This window comes from Acartia tonsa, chromosome 4 (assembly GCF_053477335.1).
Source record: "Acartia tonsa isolate MP-2025a chromosome 4, ASM5347733v1, whole genome shotgun sequence".
In the NCBI taxonomy this organism is placed as follows: Eukaryota; Metazoa; Arthropoda; class Copepoda; order Calanoida; family Acartiidae; genus Acartia; species Acartia tonsa.
This window is the reverse complement of record NC_137263.1, coordinates 33,997,043-34,016,616: the sequence shown is the minus strand read 5'-3', so window position 1 is coordinate 34,016,616 and position 19,574 is coordinate 33,997,043. Positions and strand designations below refer to the sequence as shown.

At 35.9% G+C, this 19,574-nt stretch overlaps 3 protein-coding genes across 4 annotated transcripts in view; 2 read left to right on the top strand and 1 right to left on the bottom strand.

Moving 5' to 3' along the window:
- The window catches only part of LOC145316905 (uncharacterized), a 60,879-nt gene that overhangs the window by 34,079 nt on the left and 7,226 nt on the right, over window positions 1-19,574 (bottom strand). The window lies entirely within an intron of this gene.
- LOC145316903 (uncharacterized) lies at window positions 858-6,737 on the top strand. 2 transcript variants are annotated; one of them, XM_080157719.1, is made up of 2 exons: window positions 858-6,009; window positions 6,238-6,737. In XM_080157719.1, exons 1-2 carry the CDS (start codon window positions 5,920-5,922, stop codon window positions 6,556-6,558), a joined length of 411 nt encoding a protein of 136 aa, XP_080013845.1. In that variant the 5' UTR covers window positions 858-5,919; the 3' UTR covers window positions 6,559-6,737. Both variants share the same exon structure in this region; 1 of them encodes a protein (XP_080013845.1).
- Window positions 12,130-14,258, top strand: LOC145317958 (uncharacterized). Its single transcript, XM_080159247.1, has 2 exons — window positions 12,130-12,279; window positions 12,762-14,258. Exon 2 carries the CDS (start codon window positions 13,419-13,421, stop codon window positions 14,256-14,258), a length of 840 nt encoding a protein of 279 aa, XP_080015373.1. The 5' UTR covers window positions 12,130-12,279; window positions 12,762-13,418.

Genomic DNA, 19,574 nt, shown 5'->3' with positions numbered 1-19,574 from the left:
TTATTTTTAGGCTAAGAAAAATATTGCTGTTAAAGTGAAAAAGAAAAGAAGTGGAAAAAAAGAGATGAATAAAAAACTGTAAAGTTAGAATAAATTTTTCTCAAACTATCAAAAAGTTAAAGTCCAAAATAACAACAAGAGAATAAGGGAAAAAATCAAAGTTAAAGAAAACGCCAGCACAGAAATAGAAAAGCACCTTTTATCTACCAAAGAAAAAACTTTTACCGAACCTAAAAATTTCTAACCTGTGAAGATTTGTTGACCAAGGGACCAAGCTGGAATGACTGGTATCATATCTAGTTGGTTTTCCCTTTTTATACCTGTAGAGATGCATAATCGTTTTCTGTGCTTTTGTATAAAGGGTTGTTTTTCCATAAGGGGTTGAAACGTTTGTATACCTATATATATATATATATCTATGCATAGCGATGACTCATCCAAAAATACGTATACCCTATTTTGCATTCTTCTTATGGAGTTATTTTAGACTCACTAACATTATAAAAATAAAAATAACTATCAATGTAATACTTAAACATGTTTCTTAAAATTATAATATTTTTCTTTTTTCTGTGATATCTTCTTTGTTTTATCCTTCTTATTTCTTCTATTGTGTGTATATATCCAGTTGTTCATTATGTAGCTGTTTTCTACCTGAAATATTTGTTCTGTTATGTATTTTTTATAGCACTCCATTGTTACTCTAGTATTCGCCTTTTTTCCTTACTATCATAAATATAGTCTGTAACTATATAGGCTGGTTCTCCCCTTTTTATTTTATGCGTGGTTACTCTACAATTCTGTTCTGTCAGTTCGACTATTTATGCCTTATGAAATCGGCATAACAGGGGGGAGGGGGAAAAAAGAAATAAGTGGATCAATGATGGAAGTTGCTTCAAATCACCTGCTCTTGTTCATGGCTAGTTGTCTTTTGTAGCAGGGGAAAAAATTGTTTTTAACCAAAAAATGTTTCAGAATTCTTTGAGTTTCTTCATTAAAAAACGCTTTAGTTTTCTCATTTTTAATTCAATGTTCTTTCCTTTCAGGGAAGAGAAAGGAGAAGCTAGGAGAAGCCGAGCTCGCCGCCGGCGATTTCATCCAGCCTCCGGATATCCATGCTGAAAGCGAATTTTAATTGTAATTTGTGGCGTTATCCTCTTAGAAAATTTTGTTTGTATTATTTAACTCCCCATCCCCCCCCCCCCCCAAACTAAATTGCTGGGTTAGGTTAGGCTAGGTTAAGTTATACGGCTAGGTAGAGGCCAGGGGCCGTTTTTCTAGGGGGGGGGGGTATTTCCTAAGAGGATAACATCAATTTGTTCTTTCAGAACATTTACGTTAACCTCTCTTTGATTGCAGCGCCCATATATTTTATAATTAAGTACCCATGGTGACAGTGATCGAGCCCCACTGGTCGTGCAGATATATAATTTCCTGCATATAAACATTAATAAACATTATTTACCCCTAAAGCCGACGATTACGTATGCACGTGTACAGTTTTTTAAGCTTCTGGCTATAGCTCTCTAGGAGATCTTAATTGATATGTTTTATTTTTTGTTTTTGTTTTTTGATATTTTTGTTATGTTGTTTTCGTTGTTTTACATTATTTATTTTATAGCAAATTAACAAATTTTCTGGGTTCAACACTGTTGTTATAATAAAACTCCATGCAACTGCAGAATTCTGCAAAAGTCACGACCAGTGGGGCTCGATTATATATGCGTTCGTCGGCTTTTCAGGGAAGGCAGGAAATTTATATAGGTATTATCCAGGTCAGGACTGGAACAAACAAAATTTTATGTATATTGTATATAGTTATTTTTTTCAAAGTAAAAAAATGTCAGACCAACGCTGGATGACGTATGTATAATTGGATCACAATTTTGATAGGTAAGTTTAATTAATTTTATAGACAATCAAAGAATAAATAAGGGTATTTTCTTATGTTTGTAACTCTAACTCTTTATTTTGTGAGTTCCTTTGACATTTAATTTTGGTTTCAAAAAGTGTCACTCCCCCCCCCCCCCTTTTTTACTTTCTCCTTCTTTCGTTATATGTAAACAAGTAATAACCTTATTATTATAACCAGGGGTGTATATTCTGCACAAGATTTATTTTTTTCCCCTGCTACAAAATTTTTTATTTTTTTTCCCCCCTAGATTTTTCTGAAAAAGTAGGGGGGGAAATACAAAAATATTTAAAGAACTCTATATTTCATTTATTTTATCCCTCCTACCACACATTTTTTTAGTTTTTTTAACCAAGGAGGGGGGCAAAATGGAAAAAATGTTTTCAGTTTTCTTAATTTTTACATTTTTTTTCCCTCCAACCACTTATTTTTTATTTCCCCCCCCCCCCCTGAGCAGGGGATCCCATGCAGAATATACATCCCTGATTATAACATATACTTCTTATTTCAGGAGTTACCTATACACCCCTGTTAGACGTTATTGAAATGGGAGACAATTTGATTGGTACACTCTCTAAAGCTCTACTGAAGCGTATAAGAAGTGGAGATAAGAGGAAAAATGTACAGGTGACTTTTTACAACTAATTATTTCTACATATTTAAGATGAGACCTTACTTTTCATTACTGTACTTAAAGTATAATCTATGCTCGACTTTAATTTCTATTTTTCACTTGCAGTCAGCGCACTATAAACATGCTTGCTCTTACACCAGTATAGTCATATGTACTGTAATCAATTGACACGTGTAGCTTGCCCAAATAACGATCCATAACAACTCCCCTATATTATTTTAAATAAGTAATTCACTAATTATGTAATCTTTTTCCAGTTGCAGCATAAACTGAGGTCCATAAGAAAACTCTTCTGTAATGCAACGAGATACAGAAAATGGCGCAAGAAACATCAACAAAGTGAAGACAGTCAGCCATTACTAGAAGAAGAACAGCAGGAGGATTTGATGGATGTGGAATATGAGAACGAAACTGCATCGTCAAAAGGTAACCTACAATATCTGTAATATAAAGTAGAACGATGTCGGTCTGTCTGTTTGTTGTTTGTTTGTCCAAATTCCCACAAACATTGTCTCCCAATTTTTGTTTTTTATTTTCCTTTCAATCTAAATTTCAAACAATTGGTTTGATCAAACGTTAGTTAAGTTTGTCTCAAGATATCCTTGTTCCAGGGGTGTATATTCTACATGGGATCCCTTAACCTAACCCACCTTCACCCACTCTCTACATTTATCTACTTTTTCTGGAATTTTTAATTTTTTAACTTTCTAATTTGACTAGTTTTTCTTTACGGCATTATCCTTATACTAAAGTAACAGGATGTCTGTGTGTCTGTTCAAAAGGATCTTGCTAACCGCTGAACCGATTGGGTTCTCCTTTACAGGGTACCTTCACATAGGTCCCGGGAAGGTTTATAACTATAAAACATCATGTTTAACATCGTATTTTTTTAGGTAAAGTTTGTACAGGCTGCAATACCAACTTCACAAAGGAAACCGAAAGTATATGTTATCAATGCTACGCAAACCAAGTTTTGGAGCGATTAAATAACAATCCTGAAGAAACGGACTACATTAATATTGTTGTAGACAATATTAACAACAATAATACCAATGATAATAATGATGCAGACAATGACAGCATTCAAGATGCCGAGGACTGGGAACACGTCGAATTGTTTGATATACCTGAAGATTATTTTGACCCAGATGATGACGATGACCCTGATGACGAACCTGATGGCGATCATGACGGGGATCCCTTCAAACATCTTACAGAACTTGAGAAAGAAGTTGTTAATGATTTCAGAAGCGTTTGTGTTCTAGACAACCCCATCTCTCACAACAAAGTTAGAATCATCCTGGCGATTCTGAAACGCTTGTGTATTTTCAAATTTCCGTCATATAATACATTATTCAAACCCAAATACAAAGTTGAAATCAAAGAAAACAAATATAATCCTACAAATGCTCCTGGTTCACTGATTGAGTGCAGGTATGTTTATATACGATTTAGAAAGCGTAGCATTTCTATAATCATTACCAGAATTTCCGTACGTCCATTTTAAACATGTCGATTTTTCTCCTTTTTTAACAACAAACTTTCAAGTGTTCTAATTATCAGTTTGATCATTCTTTGGTATATTGCTTCCTGCGACAACTTGAGAACAATATTATAAGCGAAGCCACTCTATAATTAATTCCTTAAAATTTAAGTATGTGCATAAACCTTATCCTTCTTCAAGCATTTTTTTTTAACAAATTTACTTACATACAATTTTGGTTCGACTTTAATATTTTTAAATTCAGTTCAGATACTTCACAATTGTTAATGTCCGTTTGTCGTACCGTTTCAGTGCTTTGGTTTTTATGGATGTTGTCATCCTTGTTCCATTACTTTTCATCGTAATATTATTTGGAGCCCGATGGTGCAAAATTTCTTTGAATTGTGCAAGTTTTAGTTAAAAATATATTTCTTTTTCCAGATTCCCTACCTATGAGATCCTCCAAGACGCCATCACAGACTTTAAACGGTTGAATGGACAACAGGCCGTTGATGATCATATAACTTTTGACATCTCGGGCGACGGAGTGAAAGCAGCTCAGGGATCTCATATCTCCTATTATACTGTCTGGATTAGGTAAGTAATTAATATATTGTGGATTTGAAAGGGTTGGGTTGGGATAAAGTTCTTTTCATATACAGCATGACCCTCGAAAAGGTATTTTTTAGGATTGGCAGCCTATATTTCAAAGGATATCAAAATATTTGTTTTACATCAATTGACAGCCCAGATTTTTAAAGCCAAAGTTTAGGAAACCATTCAATAAACAAATAAGAAAGAAAACTAAGTTTACAATTGATACTTTTTTCTATTGCATTCATATATAAAAATCTGTCTTACTGTATACCAGGACTTAATTAATACCATAAGTAAACCTAGTTTTTACCACTTTTACGGTAAAATTTTACCAGCCTTTACGTTTTATAAATCAGTGACTACAATTTTAAGTCTAAGGTATTAAATGCTATTATTATTAATTCTTCTTTATTATTTCAGGTTATTCTTCAACAAAGATTTCAGTGTTATATTGCCAGTCAGCATATTTGAGAAGACGAGGAAGCGTCCCTACAGTTACAACTTTCTGGATAATGTTACCCGATTCATCAACAAACTAATTCAAGAAGGATTACCTGGACATACCTTTCAATGTAGAACCATCATCCACGATGCCGTTGCCAGAGCCGATGTATTCGGCCTTCTTGGCCATGGATCAAAAAATGGATGCCCACACTGTGACCTTCCAGGGATGGCTTTTTCACAGACTTATCTCCGTCAAAAGAACTTGGTATTGTTCGAATCAATGAATGTATTTTACCCCAGTGACAGTCAAAATATGGGTACGCCGAGGTCTGACGAGAAATTCCGCAAGTTAGAGGAAAATAATCAGAACATGAAAACCAGTTTTTCTGACCTTGACCCGAGCTTGGATTTAATACAAGATTGCCCCAGTGATCCGATGCACGCGTTGCACCTGGGCTATGTAAAGAAAGTGATGACGTACCTGAAGAAAGGACGTAATAGTTATCCAGAATTGGAGGAAGAAGACTTAGTTCAAATGGAGAGAATTACAGGGATGTACTGCATTTGACTAAAGAAATGACGCGTAAAATAGGTGTTTTCTTCGCGCATTTCTCGGCACTGCGATAAAATTCTGCATTTTTGGATTTATGTCTATTACACATTATTTGTACGCCTTGTTATGCCGCTTAAAAGAGTGTTAGTTTGAAAAGTTTAAAGAACTTAAATTTTGAAAATTTTCTCCTTATCACCCATATTTTACCATGAACTGCAGTAACTCCAATTATAGATGAAATCAACGATCAATTGAAGCTTGTTGGCGATTTTGATCGCGTTCCCCGTACGTCCATCATGCGCCTGACAGAGAAGAAGCTAGCCCTCAATTTGAAAAGTTCTGAATTCAAAGTACTGGGCTTCTACCATATGATATTTTATGCAGAGGTAGGTTTTTACCATATTATAATCTTTTTAGAATTTAAAGCTTATTTCAGTTTCATTATATTGTATAGCAATAACATTCTTTTTAAATTTGCGCACGTGTGCTATATTATATATATATTTCTATTGAGGAGGGTGGACTTCCAATAAGTATATAGGGCGAAGCCCCTAGAGGCTAGGGGCGAGACAGCTAGTTTTACCTTAAATTATTACAATGTTTTTTTTTTCCAGTTGGCAAATCTTAAAGATGAACAACGTCTGATATGCAAGTTTTTATTCCACATATTGCGCAGTCTCGAAGAGCATATAACAACTGAACGTGTGGCTGAGCTCAAGACCATGATAATGGTCCTGAACTCAAAATTGGCGGAGATGTACGGCGAATCGTGCTTGAGTTACAATACTCACATGCTTTACCATATGCCGGAACATGTCCGCCGATTTGGACCATCCATGGCGTTCAGTTGTTATGCTTTCGAAAGTGCCAATCATGTCATATCAACTTACATCCGAGGATATAATTTTGGCCTTAAAGAGGTTTCAAACAGGTAATACTATTTTTTTTTAGTTGAGTTCCTTTGACTTTTAGTTTTGGTTTCAAGAAGTGTCACTTCTCCCCCCCCCCCACTCTTTACAAATTTTAATGTAATTTTTAAAAATGTAACATAACTTTCTTTCCGTGTATTGCTGATCAAACACTTAAGCTATAACGATTTCACCAGCAACATACCTTTCCGTTTAACAGCCATTAATGACATAAATGACATATTTAGATTGTTGATATTTCACACAGTTAAACCGTACATAAATGAAAAGCTGGCTGTCAGGGGAACTAGGAATGCCAACAAACGAAAGTTCGAGAGTAATCAATTCTATACAGACTGCCAAGACCTCTACTTTGTCCCAGACTGCTGTCGTGATAAAACAGTATGGTTGGTCCACAAAGTGAGGACATTTTTTCCGGCATACACCTTTCCTGAAGATTCCAGAATAATAGGTAGGGGTGTATATTTTGCACATGATTAATTGTTGTATAGAAATATTTCATGAACTATACATTTCATCTAATTCCTTTTTAACCTACCACAATTTATTTGTAATTCTCTTATCATGCCAGGAGGAGAGTGTGGTAAAGGGGGGGTCTAGGAAATATGAATTAAGTTTTATGGTTTTAAACACTGAAAATATACACCCCTGGTATTAGGAGTAGGCAAGACTGACGATCCCGAAGACTATAGCCATCCTCCAACACAACTAGCCTCCAACCTACTGAAGTACAGAGTAGCATGTATCTCCGTACACCTGTTGCATCAAGATGTCTCCATCGTAATTCCTATCGGAATTTAATTTTGTACATTGAAAGCAGAGAAAGGGGGGGGGGGAAATGACACTTTTTAAAACCAAAACTAAAAGTTCCATATTGTACCCCTATAAAACAACTGCCATGCAAAATGTCAGATCTGTAACTGTTTCTTTAGTTCAGTTCCTTTGACTTTTAGTTTTGGTTTCAAAAAGTGTCACTTCCCCCCCCCCCCTTTTGTTATAATATGTATGTAAAATGTTGTAAAATTCAACTGAAGGCCCTTCCCTCTTTATTTGGAATTTATGTGAAATGTACTTTAAAATATTTTTTTCAGTAAAATTATTTTTTATAGCTAATTTTAAAAAAGGCATTTCAACTTAATTTAGCAAAACCCTACCTTTTTGGCCATCGATGGGTATGAAGTTAAAGTGTTATAAGTCTAGTCTGTAATTTGAAAGAGTACATGTTTGCAATTTAATTTAATTTTACATAAAATTTTAATTTCTGTCTACACATTTCAGATTTAAAACTATGCAAATTGCCCATGCCAACGACCTGGATAGAACAGCGTAATTTCGACTGGCAATTGACCAAGCTAGATCCCAAAATGACGAGGACTGGAAAGAGTGCTAGTTCTGTAAAGGTAAAAATTATATTTAAGGCCTAATTTACTATTGTACAAATTGCTGCTACCCTTCGCTCTTAAAACTTATAAATTCGCATGTTACCGGATCGAAAGGAAAACCTTATCGGTTCATGCTTAACAGACCACAAAAGATTATTGACCAAGTATAATTATTTATTAATTTTCCACAGTGTGTTTAACATTTGATATTAGTAATTAAAATTCTAGGGGCGTAGCCACTGCTATCTAATATCTTATTATGCATTGTAAATACAACAATTATTTCTTGTTTTAGAACAACAAGCCTACTGGAGGTGGCAAACCTAATGGAAGTGCCAGAGGTGGAAGTGCCAAAGCTGCAAGTGCCAAACCTGGAAGTAACAAATCTACTGGAGGTGGCAAAGGTACAACAGCAAAGGTAGGATTTTAAGTTTTATTGTTATCGGTTTTTGGTTTGTTGGTGTTTTGTTGTTATACTAAACTTACTAACATGATGTCTGTTTGTGGGTTTGTACCAACAAATCTCGTTAACCGTTGAACAAATTGGGTCCCTCTAACCATATAACTTAACCTAGCCTAACCTAACACAGTCATTTTGTCGGGAGAGGGGGGGGGGAGGGTAAAGTTTTAAAAAATAGAAGAAAAAAATTAGGATAATGCCGGTGTTGTTTAAAACTATAATCCTCGGTAAGTAATGCTTTACAATAATTATCTATATTATTTTTAGAACACAACTAGAACCACAACATCTCCAATAAGGATTACCCCACCTCCATCTCCACGGCCACGGCCACGGCCCCCCTCCGCGAGTCAACGGACCGAGAGAGTTGTAGTTCCTCCTGCACGTCATCACGACCCCAGTCCCAGTCATCACGACCCCAGGGATCATCTGCCCCTTCTGGTGAGATGGAAGAAAGCGAGGTATTATTTTTATTTCATTTTGTCATCCAGAGGATACAAATTACAATTATTTAGGATATATATCGACTTAGCCTGGAAAAAATAACTTGTAAGATTTGACTAAATTTTTGGTAAACATTGACCAATAAAAATTTACCTTGTAAATTTTTACAAAGAAGTTGGTCAAATTTTACCAAGTTGATTTTTTGGTCAAAGTCCAAAAATCTGGACTTAGCCTAAAAATTTACCTTGTCAATTTTTACCAAAAAGTTGGTCAAATTTTACCAAGTTTTTTTGTTTGTCAAAGTCCAAAAATGATGGAAGATGCTTAGGATCACTTGCTCTTGTTTGTGGATAGTCTTCTTTTCTACCACGTAGTTTTTAAAATACCAAGACTTGAAAATATGTGGTTTAATATGTTTAATTTTAAGGATTTGTTGACCGGAGCCGTTATGAACCAAATTCAGAACCAATTTCAGCAGCTACGTACTTTCTTCGCCTCACACATAAAAAATCAAATAGAGCCCATTAATGCGTCCATCAGAAACTTGGCAAACAAATCGTTGACAAACCATGAATTACTGAAGAATGACATCAAAGACCTGCAAGACAGTGTATCAAGAGATATGGCTGAAAATACTGTAACGCTGACAACAGAAATGAAGAAAACCGGAAAAATAGTGGAAACCTTGGTGACTGATCTAAGAAGACTGACCAATGTGGATGAGCAACTTGAGGAGGAGGCGAATAAAGGGCCTAGTGAGAATCAGGATGTTGTCGTGGACCGTATTTTCTCACCAGAATTTTACAAAGAAAGAATACAGAACCATGACCCCTTGAAAAAAGATGGTTATATGCGAAGAGAAGAAATTGTCTTTTTCATCCAAAATTTCGATGACACACTGAAAGTGCATAAAGACTGGCAAACCTTACTGAAAGTATGCAGAGACACCATCACCTTCATATATGTCGTGTTCGAGCAGTTCACCTTTGACGCCCGCATCACCGCTGCCTTTTGGACTGCTCCGGAAGTTATTGATGACGAAACTGGTAAGTAAATATTATTTTGTAAATTTGACATGATGAGAAAACGTGTAAAACAGGGAGAAGGGAGGTGGGGGCAAGGGAAATAAACCGAATAAAAGGGGCATTCCTATTCTTGCTAGCAGGTGACCATGTACAATAATCTTTTTATATATATATTTTATTTGTGAAAATAAATCTTGTGCAGAATATACACCCCTGGTACAATAATAAACATGTACCTATGCATAGTTAATTCAAAATTTCATTATTATTTCAGTGGAACGTTTCTTGGATCATTGTAAGTTAGTGCTTAACCACACGTACCTACATGAAGCTATCCCACCAAATTTGTGGAGAACACCTACCACGTACAAGCTTGTAGGTAATTCAATTATTTATCGCATCTATTCCGCGTCTATTAAATGTGAAAGTGGTAGTTTCACAAAATGCATTTCAATGTTCTTTAGTTAAAAAAGTAGTTTCACGAAATGTTAACTGCATATTGTATTCTTGTTAAATTGTTAAACTACATTTCTATGGCATATGTTTCAAAGAATTTCAATTTTGTACCATGTATTTTTTTATGTGGCAAGACTTTTAGTTCATCTTTTCTTGATATATGTTATATATTGAGACTGTTTTGATATAAACCCTTTTTTTATCTAGGTTCAAGCGCAATTTCGAACACACTTTTACCAAGGACGCGAATGGTTTTTGTGAAAATATGAAGAGAGCCGAAGATTATATGATTCATAATGATGATCCTGTCATCTGGAGGTTATTTCGAGCGCTGGCAACGCGAAAACAAGAACGCGCATTGTCAACCCCCCTCTACAATTTCGAACAGGTTTTTGAACTCAAGCCAAGCAAGGAGACAAGCAAGAAGAAAGGCAAGAAAGACAAGAAAGACAAGAAGGAAAAGCCACAGAAACGATCAGCCTTAGAGATGTGTGGATTGTATCTGGCCCCTGCAGAGATACAAAGAATTAAGCGGCGTATTAAACCGAAGACAATCACAACTTCAACACCAGGTGTTACAGCCGAAGACAAGAAATTTTACTACATGTTAGGTGGCTACTCAATGGGTTGCTTACCCCACGAAGTTCAAGGAAAGAACCAGATTTACTTGAAAAGAAACAATGACAAGTCGAGTACTGCATATCAGATCAAAAATTATGCAGACATTGGGAATGCAAAGAACCCCAAGCAATTTTTCAAGACAGTCCATAGTAATAAGAAGGTTATAGCAAGAGCTGTAATGTATTATACGTACGCCACAATAAATTTGAAACCAGAAATGAGTGAAGAACAGACAAAGATTCACAATGCCAGTGAGAAAGCAACAGTAATTTCCAGAAATAGAAAGATCGGAAGAATGAACACCACTGCTGATGAATCCACTGCTGATGATTCCACTGCTGATGATTCCACTGCTGATGATTCCACTGCTGATGAATCCACTGATGGTGAAGACAATGATGGTGAAGGCAATCATGGTGGAGGCAATGCTGTTGAAGACAATGATGCTGAAGGCAATGCTGTTGAAGAAAATGGTATGGAAAACATTGCTGATGAAGAAAGCAACAATGGTGAGCTTGTAATTGATGACAGAGGCGACGACGTTGAAATGAATTCAAATGATGATCAGATTGGGAATGAGTTTGGCATACCACCCGCGGAGAATCCAGCAGTAACTCCAGAACCAGTAAAGCAACCAGTAAAGCCACGTAGGTTATATGATGATCCAATGGTCAACAGCCAGTCCAATAATAAACCCTTTGTAAATGTATTTGAAAACATCACAAGCTCCAAAAGGAAGAAGCATGGAAAAGGAAAGGGCTCGAAAAAGTCGAAGAAGATAATTATTTGTGAAACAGACGATGAGGCCCAAAATGTGGGAAATCTTGATGATACAGTGCCAATGGAAGATGATGAACCACCACCAAACTTTCCACCACTGCAAAGACAGAAAGAATTTTCTGGACGAAATAATTCAATCACAGGTACATATTTGTTGAACATTAATTATTATTTATAAGTTTTATCTTTCCTCGTATTGTGTATATACTGCACAAGATTTTTTTTCCTCTGCTACTAATTTTTTTTAAATTTTTCTTCCCCCCCCCCTAGTTTTTTTTCACCAAGTAGGGGGAAAATGGAAAAATATTTAAAGAACTCTATGATTTATTTATTCTATCCCTCCTACAACACATTTCCTTTTAAATTTTTTTTTCCACCAAGTAGGGGGGGTGGGGGGGTGGAAAAAATGTTTTCAGTACTTGCTTTTTGTTTGGAAACGTATAAAATTAATGTATAAATTAATTATTTACAGGCAACAGTAACGAGAGACAGGTGACTGGAAAGGCAACAAGTGTCGTGGAGGAAAGCAGCAGTGATGAGAATGATGAGGATGCCGAAGGTATTGTTATTTATAGTTTGAAAAACGTAGGAACTGTATCACCTAAATTTAAGTTTATTAATATTTTAGTTGAGAAGTAGTCTTAGATAAAAACCCTGTGCATTAATTTTGTTTTAAGGGAAACTTCGTACAGGCCCTGACAGGGTTTTAGGCTAAAATTTGTATGGGCGCAGCCGCTATCTATAATACTAAGTAGCTTAATGTCTGTCCGGCCGTCAGAAGCTTAAGATCTCAGTAACCACTGAATCGATCGAGGTTACGGTAAAATTTTACCACCTTTTAAATCGTATAGGCTGGTAAAATTTTACCATAAAAGTGTTAAAAACTAGGTTTTTTATGGTATTAATTGTGTCCTGGGGATCGGATTCTACTCTTCTGTGTATTGGTCCTGCGGTGATTTTAAGCTATTTCCTTGGAGGGGGGGGGGGGGGGGGTGGGTAACATTTATACTATTTGAAATAATGACTATAATAATTATTTAGATGATGTGCCGATCATTCCAAAGAAGAACCGGGAGCGAAGGCAAACCGCATTGGAAGCCGAAGCAAAAACCAAGAGAAGTTTACAGCTGGACTCAAATGAACCATCATTCGAGGTGGATAACGAAGATGACAGAAACGAGAGTGACGAAATTTTGGAGGTTGAGGACATTGAGGGCAAGAATGACGGCAAAGCAAGTAAGGAAATTCGGATACATCCATGTGGAATAATATTACCCAAACTTGCCATTATAATTGAAAACCACCTGGGTCATTATGAGGTTGTTGCAGTAGGCTCAAATGTTTCTATACACAACCAAAGGGAAATTTTAGAACTCATCAACATTGTAGGTAAGTTACAGGTCTTAATGTAATAAATGGGGGGGGGGGGGGGTGGGCGAAAGTGACACTTTTTGAAACCAAAACTAAAACCAGCCGAATTTTTTTGGGGCTTTTATTGGCGGTTCTCGGCGGTGGCGACGCCGTTTCTTCACAGTTCCATATTGTACCCCTATAAAGCAACTGCCAATGCAAAATTCCCCCTTTTATCTTTGATTGGCATATAAATATAGGGTAAAAAATATTGCTTGTTTTCATTTGAATCTGATTAATAGTAACTAATGTTCATATAGGTATGGAAATAATATTGAAGCTACAATTATGTACATTTGCTTTAACATTTTTTATTTCTTTGTAGGAGAAAAAGCAAAGTGGAAAAAAGATGGAGAAGAAGGTGAATTAATTTCTGACATCAAAGAAGAAGCACCAGAAAGTGATGATACAGATCAAGGTCATCAATCAGACCCAGACACTGGAACTGGCAGTAGTAGTAGTAGTGAAGAAGAAGTTGAACGCAGGCCAAAAGCAAAAGTGGCCCAAAAGCCAAAGCCTACCAAAGAAGTTCCTAAACGTCCCAGAAAACAAACAACATTTCCATCTGGGAATCAAATTGATGCGGTGTTGTACAGAAACCAGAGCAGAGCAAGCACGAGCAGAGCACAAAATTCAAGCCGGGATTATGCTGAAAGTTGCGCAGGCACATCAAATCCTGATGAAGACGTAAACCCAGAACCAGGTTGTAGTTATAGTCAACTCAGTCCAGAGCCAGGTTGTAGTTATAGTCAACTCAGTGAGCAATCTAACCAAATTAGGTTGCAGCAAATGTTGAACAGAACAAATACACATTTGCCCGATTTCGGCCAGCGTGGTGAGGCTCGGACAAGAAGAGATGCCAACAAACGAGTAAAGGCCAACATGAAGAAGCAAAGATTGTGGGAACAGGGAATCAGGCCTGAAGATGCTGAGTTAGAGAAGAAGAAAAGATCAAGCTCCAGACCACCACAGAGAGCAAGTTCTCAACAATGTGCTCAGAACATAAGCAATTACAGTATCTTTGGCAGCTACATTGATTCGGGAAAGGGGTGTATATTCTGCACAAGAAATATTGTTTGTCCATGGCTAAAAATTTTTAAAATTTACAAATGTTTTCAGTTTTCTTAATTATTACCTTTTTTTCTTTCCTCCATCTATTTATATTTAATGAAATATAATATACATCCCTGCGCAGAATTGGAAAAAATATTACACATCCGAACCATGTAGAATATACATCCCTGCGCACCGCAGAATGGAGACAAGTATTATTCGTCGGAACTTTCATCTGAAAACGAAGTACAAGACGAAGAACAAGACGAAGAACAAGACGAAGAACAAGACGAAGACCTGATAGGTCCCAGTCAATCCCAATAATTCCAGGACTTTACGTATATATATATTTATATGTAATTTTTTTATATTTCATAAGTTTCATCTTAAACTTTTTTTTATAATATCTAGAAAGGAGTAGTTTCCCAAAATGCATTTGAAGTTAATTTAGTGAACCGTATATTTGAACCTGTTTAAATGTGTTTAAACTCTATTTATATGGCATAAATTTGAAGAAAGTTAAATTTTCTACCACGTACTTTTACCATCTTAACAAAGAAAAATATGCAATTCACAAAATTAAGTTCAAATGCATTTTGTGAAACTACCCCTTTCCACCAATTAAGTTTAATGAGCTTAAAGTTAAGAGCTTAAACTGAAAATTTTTTGTTGTATAATCTGTCGCATTTTTTGTAATTCAGTATATAGCAGTTGTAGTTTACCCCCTAAACTAAGGAAAAAAACTATTCACAACTAGCTTTTGTTAATTTTATATATTTGTTTAATTTTGTATATAAATATTATATATAACAGTTATCGTAGGGAATGTTTTAATTAATAGGGTGGTAGATTTCCATGGTAAAATCCGTAAGGTTTATGTGCTGTAATTAAAAAAGAGAACGTTTCAAATTTGTATTAACTTTTTGTAAATGAAATTTGTCTATATACTTGTTTACAATATAAGATATACCAATATGTGATCTTGCTGGACCCTATTATATTAAAATTCCCTACGTCAGTTTTTTGGACATTTATTCATGAAAATTTAATTACCAGTGATAATTTGTTTCTTTTCAAATTTAATATAGAATGTCCGACATGTCAGCCGCAGCAGCCGACTTAGAGAGAGACGAACAGCACGAAGAACAGAAGCCGGAAACCACAAGTGGGTGAGTAATATTTTAATATGTATAAAACGAAGTAGAATGATGTCTGTCTGTCTGTCTGTCCGTCCGTCTGTCCCTAGCTATATTTTGGTAACCATTCATCGAATCGGATTCGACAATCCATCACAACATAATTACATAAATACATATTACATATTTTTTGGTAATTACTTCTTTGGGCAAAGGTCCGATTACCTGGGATATATAATATATATTTATATATTTCAGTGATAGCGAAAAAGAGAAGAACGAAATGAGTGTGTCTGAGCCTGAGCTGCCTGCTAAGCTGCCTGACCTGCCTGATAGCCCTCCTAAATCGTCTGATACAGAAGATTTGAACCTAACTTTGGATTGCACTACGTAAGTTTATTTATTTTTGTTACCATTCTATTTCTGTTCGGAAGGTGGTAGTAGCCGGATTGAAAAGAGTAGGATAAACATTATTGTTATGGCGAATAATTATAGTTTCATTCAGGGGTGTACATTACGCACAAGATTTATTTTGTTCCCGTGGTACAAAATTTTGTATTTTTTTCCCACCTATTTTTATCTCACCAAGTAGGGACGGAAATGGAGAAATATTTAAAGAACTAAAATTTTTTGGTTTAATACCTCCTACCACACATATTTTAGTTATTTTCCCCCACCACCTGAACAGGGGATCCCATATAGGATATACACCCCTGATATTTCAAATTAGCAGCTACGCTAAACCCTCTAATATGAAGTATATCTCTTAAAGTTTCTTTTGCCACTCCCTTCCCTTGCCGGTACCTATGAGAAGAACCCGATCTGTTCAGTGGTTATCGAGATCCTTCGGTACATAAACACGGACATCCTGTTACTTTAGTATTATTTTTTTTTATTTTTCAGGGACGACGATGGATGGGAGACAATGCAGAAAATAAAACAAGACCTTGGGGCAGCAAAGCAAAAAATTGCTTCTTTGGAAGAGGAGATCGCTTGTTTGGAAACACAAACAAAGTAAGAAATTTTTTTCACTTCTTTTTTTCTATTTAATCCGGGCGACTGTGTTGTAAATGATTTTTCGGTACAGACAAATTCACCTTTATATATTACAAAACTAGCAAGTATGCCTCTAGGGGTAAGGTGGGAGGGGTAAATGTGGATCAAAAAAAAGTTTACTATTTAATTATAATATGATTGCTTAATTCAGGGAGCAATCCAAGAGATGTCCGGCACAAAAGGATGACCAGAAGGTCGGACAAGCCTCTGTTATGGAAGGAGAAGCAAAGTAAGATATTTCTTTTAATATTCATTTTTCATACTTTATCCGGGCGACTGTGTTGTAAATGATTTTTCGGTACAGACAAATTCACCTTTATATATTACAAAACTAGCAAGTATGCCTCTATGGGTAAGGTGGGAGGGGTAAATGTGGACCAAAAAAAGTTTACTATTTAATTATAATATGATTGCTTAATTCAGGGAGCAATCCAAGAGATGTCCGGCACAAAAGGATGACCAGAAGGTCGGACAAGCCTCTGTTATGGAAGGAGAAGCAAAGTAAGATATTTCTTTTAATATTCTTTTTCATACTTTATCCGGGCGACTGTGTTGTAAATGATTTTTCGGTACAGACAAATTCACCTTTATATATTACAAAACTAGCAAGTATGCCTCTATGGGTAAGGTGGGAGGGGTAAATGTGGACCAAAAAAAGTTTACTATTTAATTATAATATGATTGCTTAATTCAGGGAGCAATCCGAGAGATGTCCGGCACAAAAGGATGACCAGAAGGTCGGACAAGCCTCTGTTATGGAAGGAGAAGCAAAGTAAGATATTTCTTTTAATATTCTTTTTCATACTTTATCCGGGCGACTGTGTTGTAAATGATTTTTCGGTACAGACAAATTCACCTTTATATATTACAAAACTAGCAAGTATGCCTCTATGGGTAAGGTGGGAGGGGTAAATGTGGACCAAAAAAAGTTTACTATTTAATTATAATATGATTGCTTAATTCAGGGAGCAATCCGAGAGATGTCCGGCACAAAAGGATGACCAGAAGGTTGGACAAGCCTCTGTTATGGAAGGAGAAGCAAAGTAAGATATTTCTTTTAATATTCTTTTTCATACTTTATCCGGGCGACTGTGTTGTAAATGATTTTTCGGTACAGACAAATTCACCTTTATATATTACAAAACTAGCAAGTATGCCTCTATGGGTAAGGTGGGAGGGGTAAATGTGGACCAAAAAAAGTTTACTATTTAATTATAATATGATTGCTTAATTCAGGGAGCAATCCGAGAGATGTCCGGCACAAAAGGATGACCAGAAGGTCGGACAAGCCTCTGTTATGGAAGGAGAAGCAACGTAAGATATTTCTTTTAATATTCTTTTTTCATCCTTTATCCGGGCGACAGTGTTGTAAATGATTTTTCTGTAAAGACAAATTCAACGTGTTCCTTTATTTATTAAAAGCAAGTACTAGCAAGTACGCCTCTAGCTGGGTAAGGTGGAAGGGGTAAATGTGGAACCAAAAAGTTGACTACTTAATTTAAATAGATTATTATATATATATTGTTTAATTCAGGAACAAAACAGCTGGCTCTCCAGAAAATTCGGATAAGAACGAGGTTAAGGAAATCACTGTTATGGAAACACCAGCAAAGTAAGATTTTTTTTAAATTGTTTTTACTACTTTATCCTGGCGACTGTGTTGTAAATGATTTTTCTGTACGCTAAACCCTCTAATATGAAGTATATCCTTAAAGTTTCTTTTGCCACTCCCTTCCCTTGCCGGTACCTATGAGAAGAACCCGATCGGTTCAGCGGTTAGCAAGATCCTTCGCTACATACAAACAAAAATCGTTTTACTTTGTAGTATAGATTGTTTAATTTCAGGAATATGGAAAACCAACCGGATTTTGATATCATTTATGAGAACATAAAGAATCCAGGACCAAAAAGCCCAGGTATAGTACAATATTTATACTAGCGACTGTGCCCAAAGCATATAGTGAAACATTTCTGTACTAGGCACTAAGAAAATGCCGTAATACATTGTATTATTACACTAGGTTAGGTTAGGTTAGGTTAGGTTAGGTTAGGTTAGGTTAGGTTAGGCTTGGCCACCCTTTTGTGCAGAAACTAGGTTAAGGCAGTAAACCTAGCTATTAAATATTAACATTTTTAGGTTAGCAAATTTGTTAATAGGTAGTTTGGGACTAGTAAGGGCTTCCCTAAAAAATGCTAACCTAAAAAGTAGCTTAAAAGTAGCTTAGGTTAGGCCTCAAACCTAGCTCTGTGCCGCACACTTGCAAACTGTGCCAAAAGCCAAAAAAGTGTGCGAGGCCTGTAGCGCGCTTATTTTTCAACAAAAATCCTAGCTTTTTCTAACTTAAGCTTTCATGGGCATGTCCTTGAAGTCTGTAAAAAAAAATTTATAAAAAATCGACTCCTCTTTGGTTAGGTTCGATTTTTAACCTATACCCCAGAAAATAGACCATATTTTGAAACTTACATATTAATCCTTAATTTTGTCTAGATTAAGAAAAGTCGTAACTTCGGTTCTAGTTGACCGAATCTAACATTTTAAGTGTCTACGGATATCAGCGCGACGAGCTCTTCAAAAGTGTCCGATGTAATCGACCTCGCCAGAGGCCTCTGGCGGCCTCCAGCCTCGAAAAACTAAAAAAGACACTTGTAATTTTTTTCTTCAAAATCCTAAAATTTTCTAAAATTGACGTCAATCAGTCAATTTTTGAGCTATATTGACGTGTAAGTACTCTAAAAATTCGTCTTTTCAAGACGAATTCAACCACGTTGGTCATGTCCAAATCGGTCCAGTGGTTCACCGTAACCTAACTTAACCTATGAAACGTAATTTTTTGCCTCATCGCTTTACCTTGTAAAACGTGTCTTAAAATTAGTCTCAGCTCCAGACTATGGAAAGAGAAGTTGTTTGTCTCATTGAGACGCGTATTTAGAGTACTTAACCAGCTTCCTAGGTCTAACCTAACCGAAATGAGATCAAAAAACGTCTTTTTAGTTTTTTTTATCTCAAATCAGTTAGGTTTGAGGTACAGAAACGTGTAAGTACTCAAAATAATTGTCTGATCTAGACACGTTCAACCACGTTAATCTTGTCCAATTCGGTTTAGTGGTTACTGAGTAATAACGATTTGAAAATTAGGTTATGTTTTTCCTATTTTTGGAAAGGTTGCGTGATTCATTCAACCTACAGGGTTCTAGTTTT

Coding starts and splice junctions, on each gene's coding strand:
- LOC145317958 (XM_080159247.1), top strand. CDS start 13,419: ATGTACATTTGCTTTAACATTTTTTATTTCTTTGTAGGAGAAAAAGCA.
- LOC145316903 (XM_080157719.1), top strand. CDS start 5,920: ATGCGCCTGACAGAGAAGAAGCTAGCCCTCAATTTGAAAAGTTCTGAA. Junction 6,010..6,237: donor ATATGATATTTTATGCAGAG/GTAGGTTTTTAC, acceptor TTTTTTTTCCAG/TTGGCAAATCTTAAAGATGA.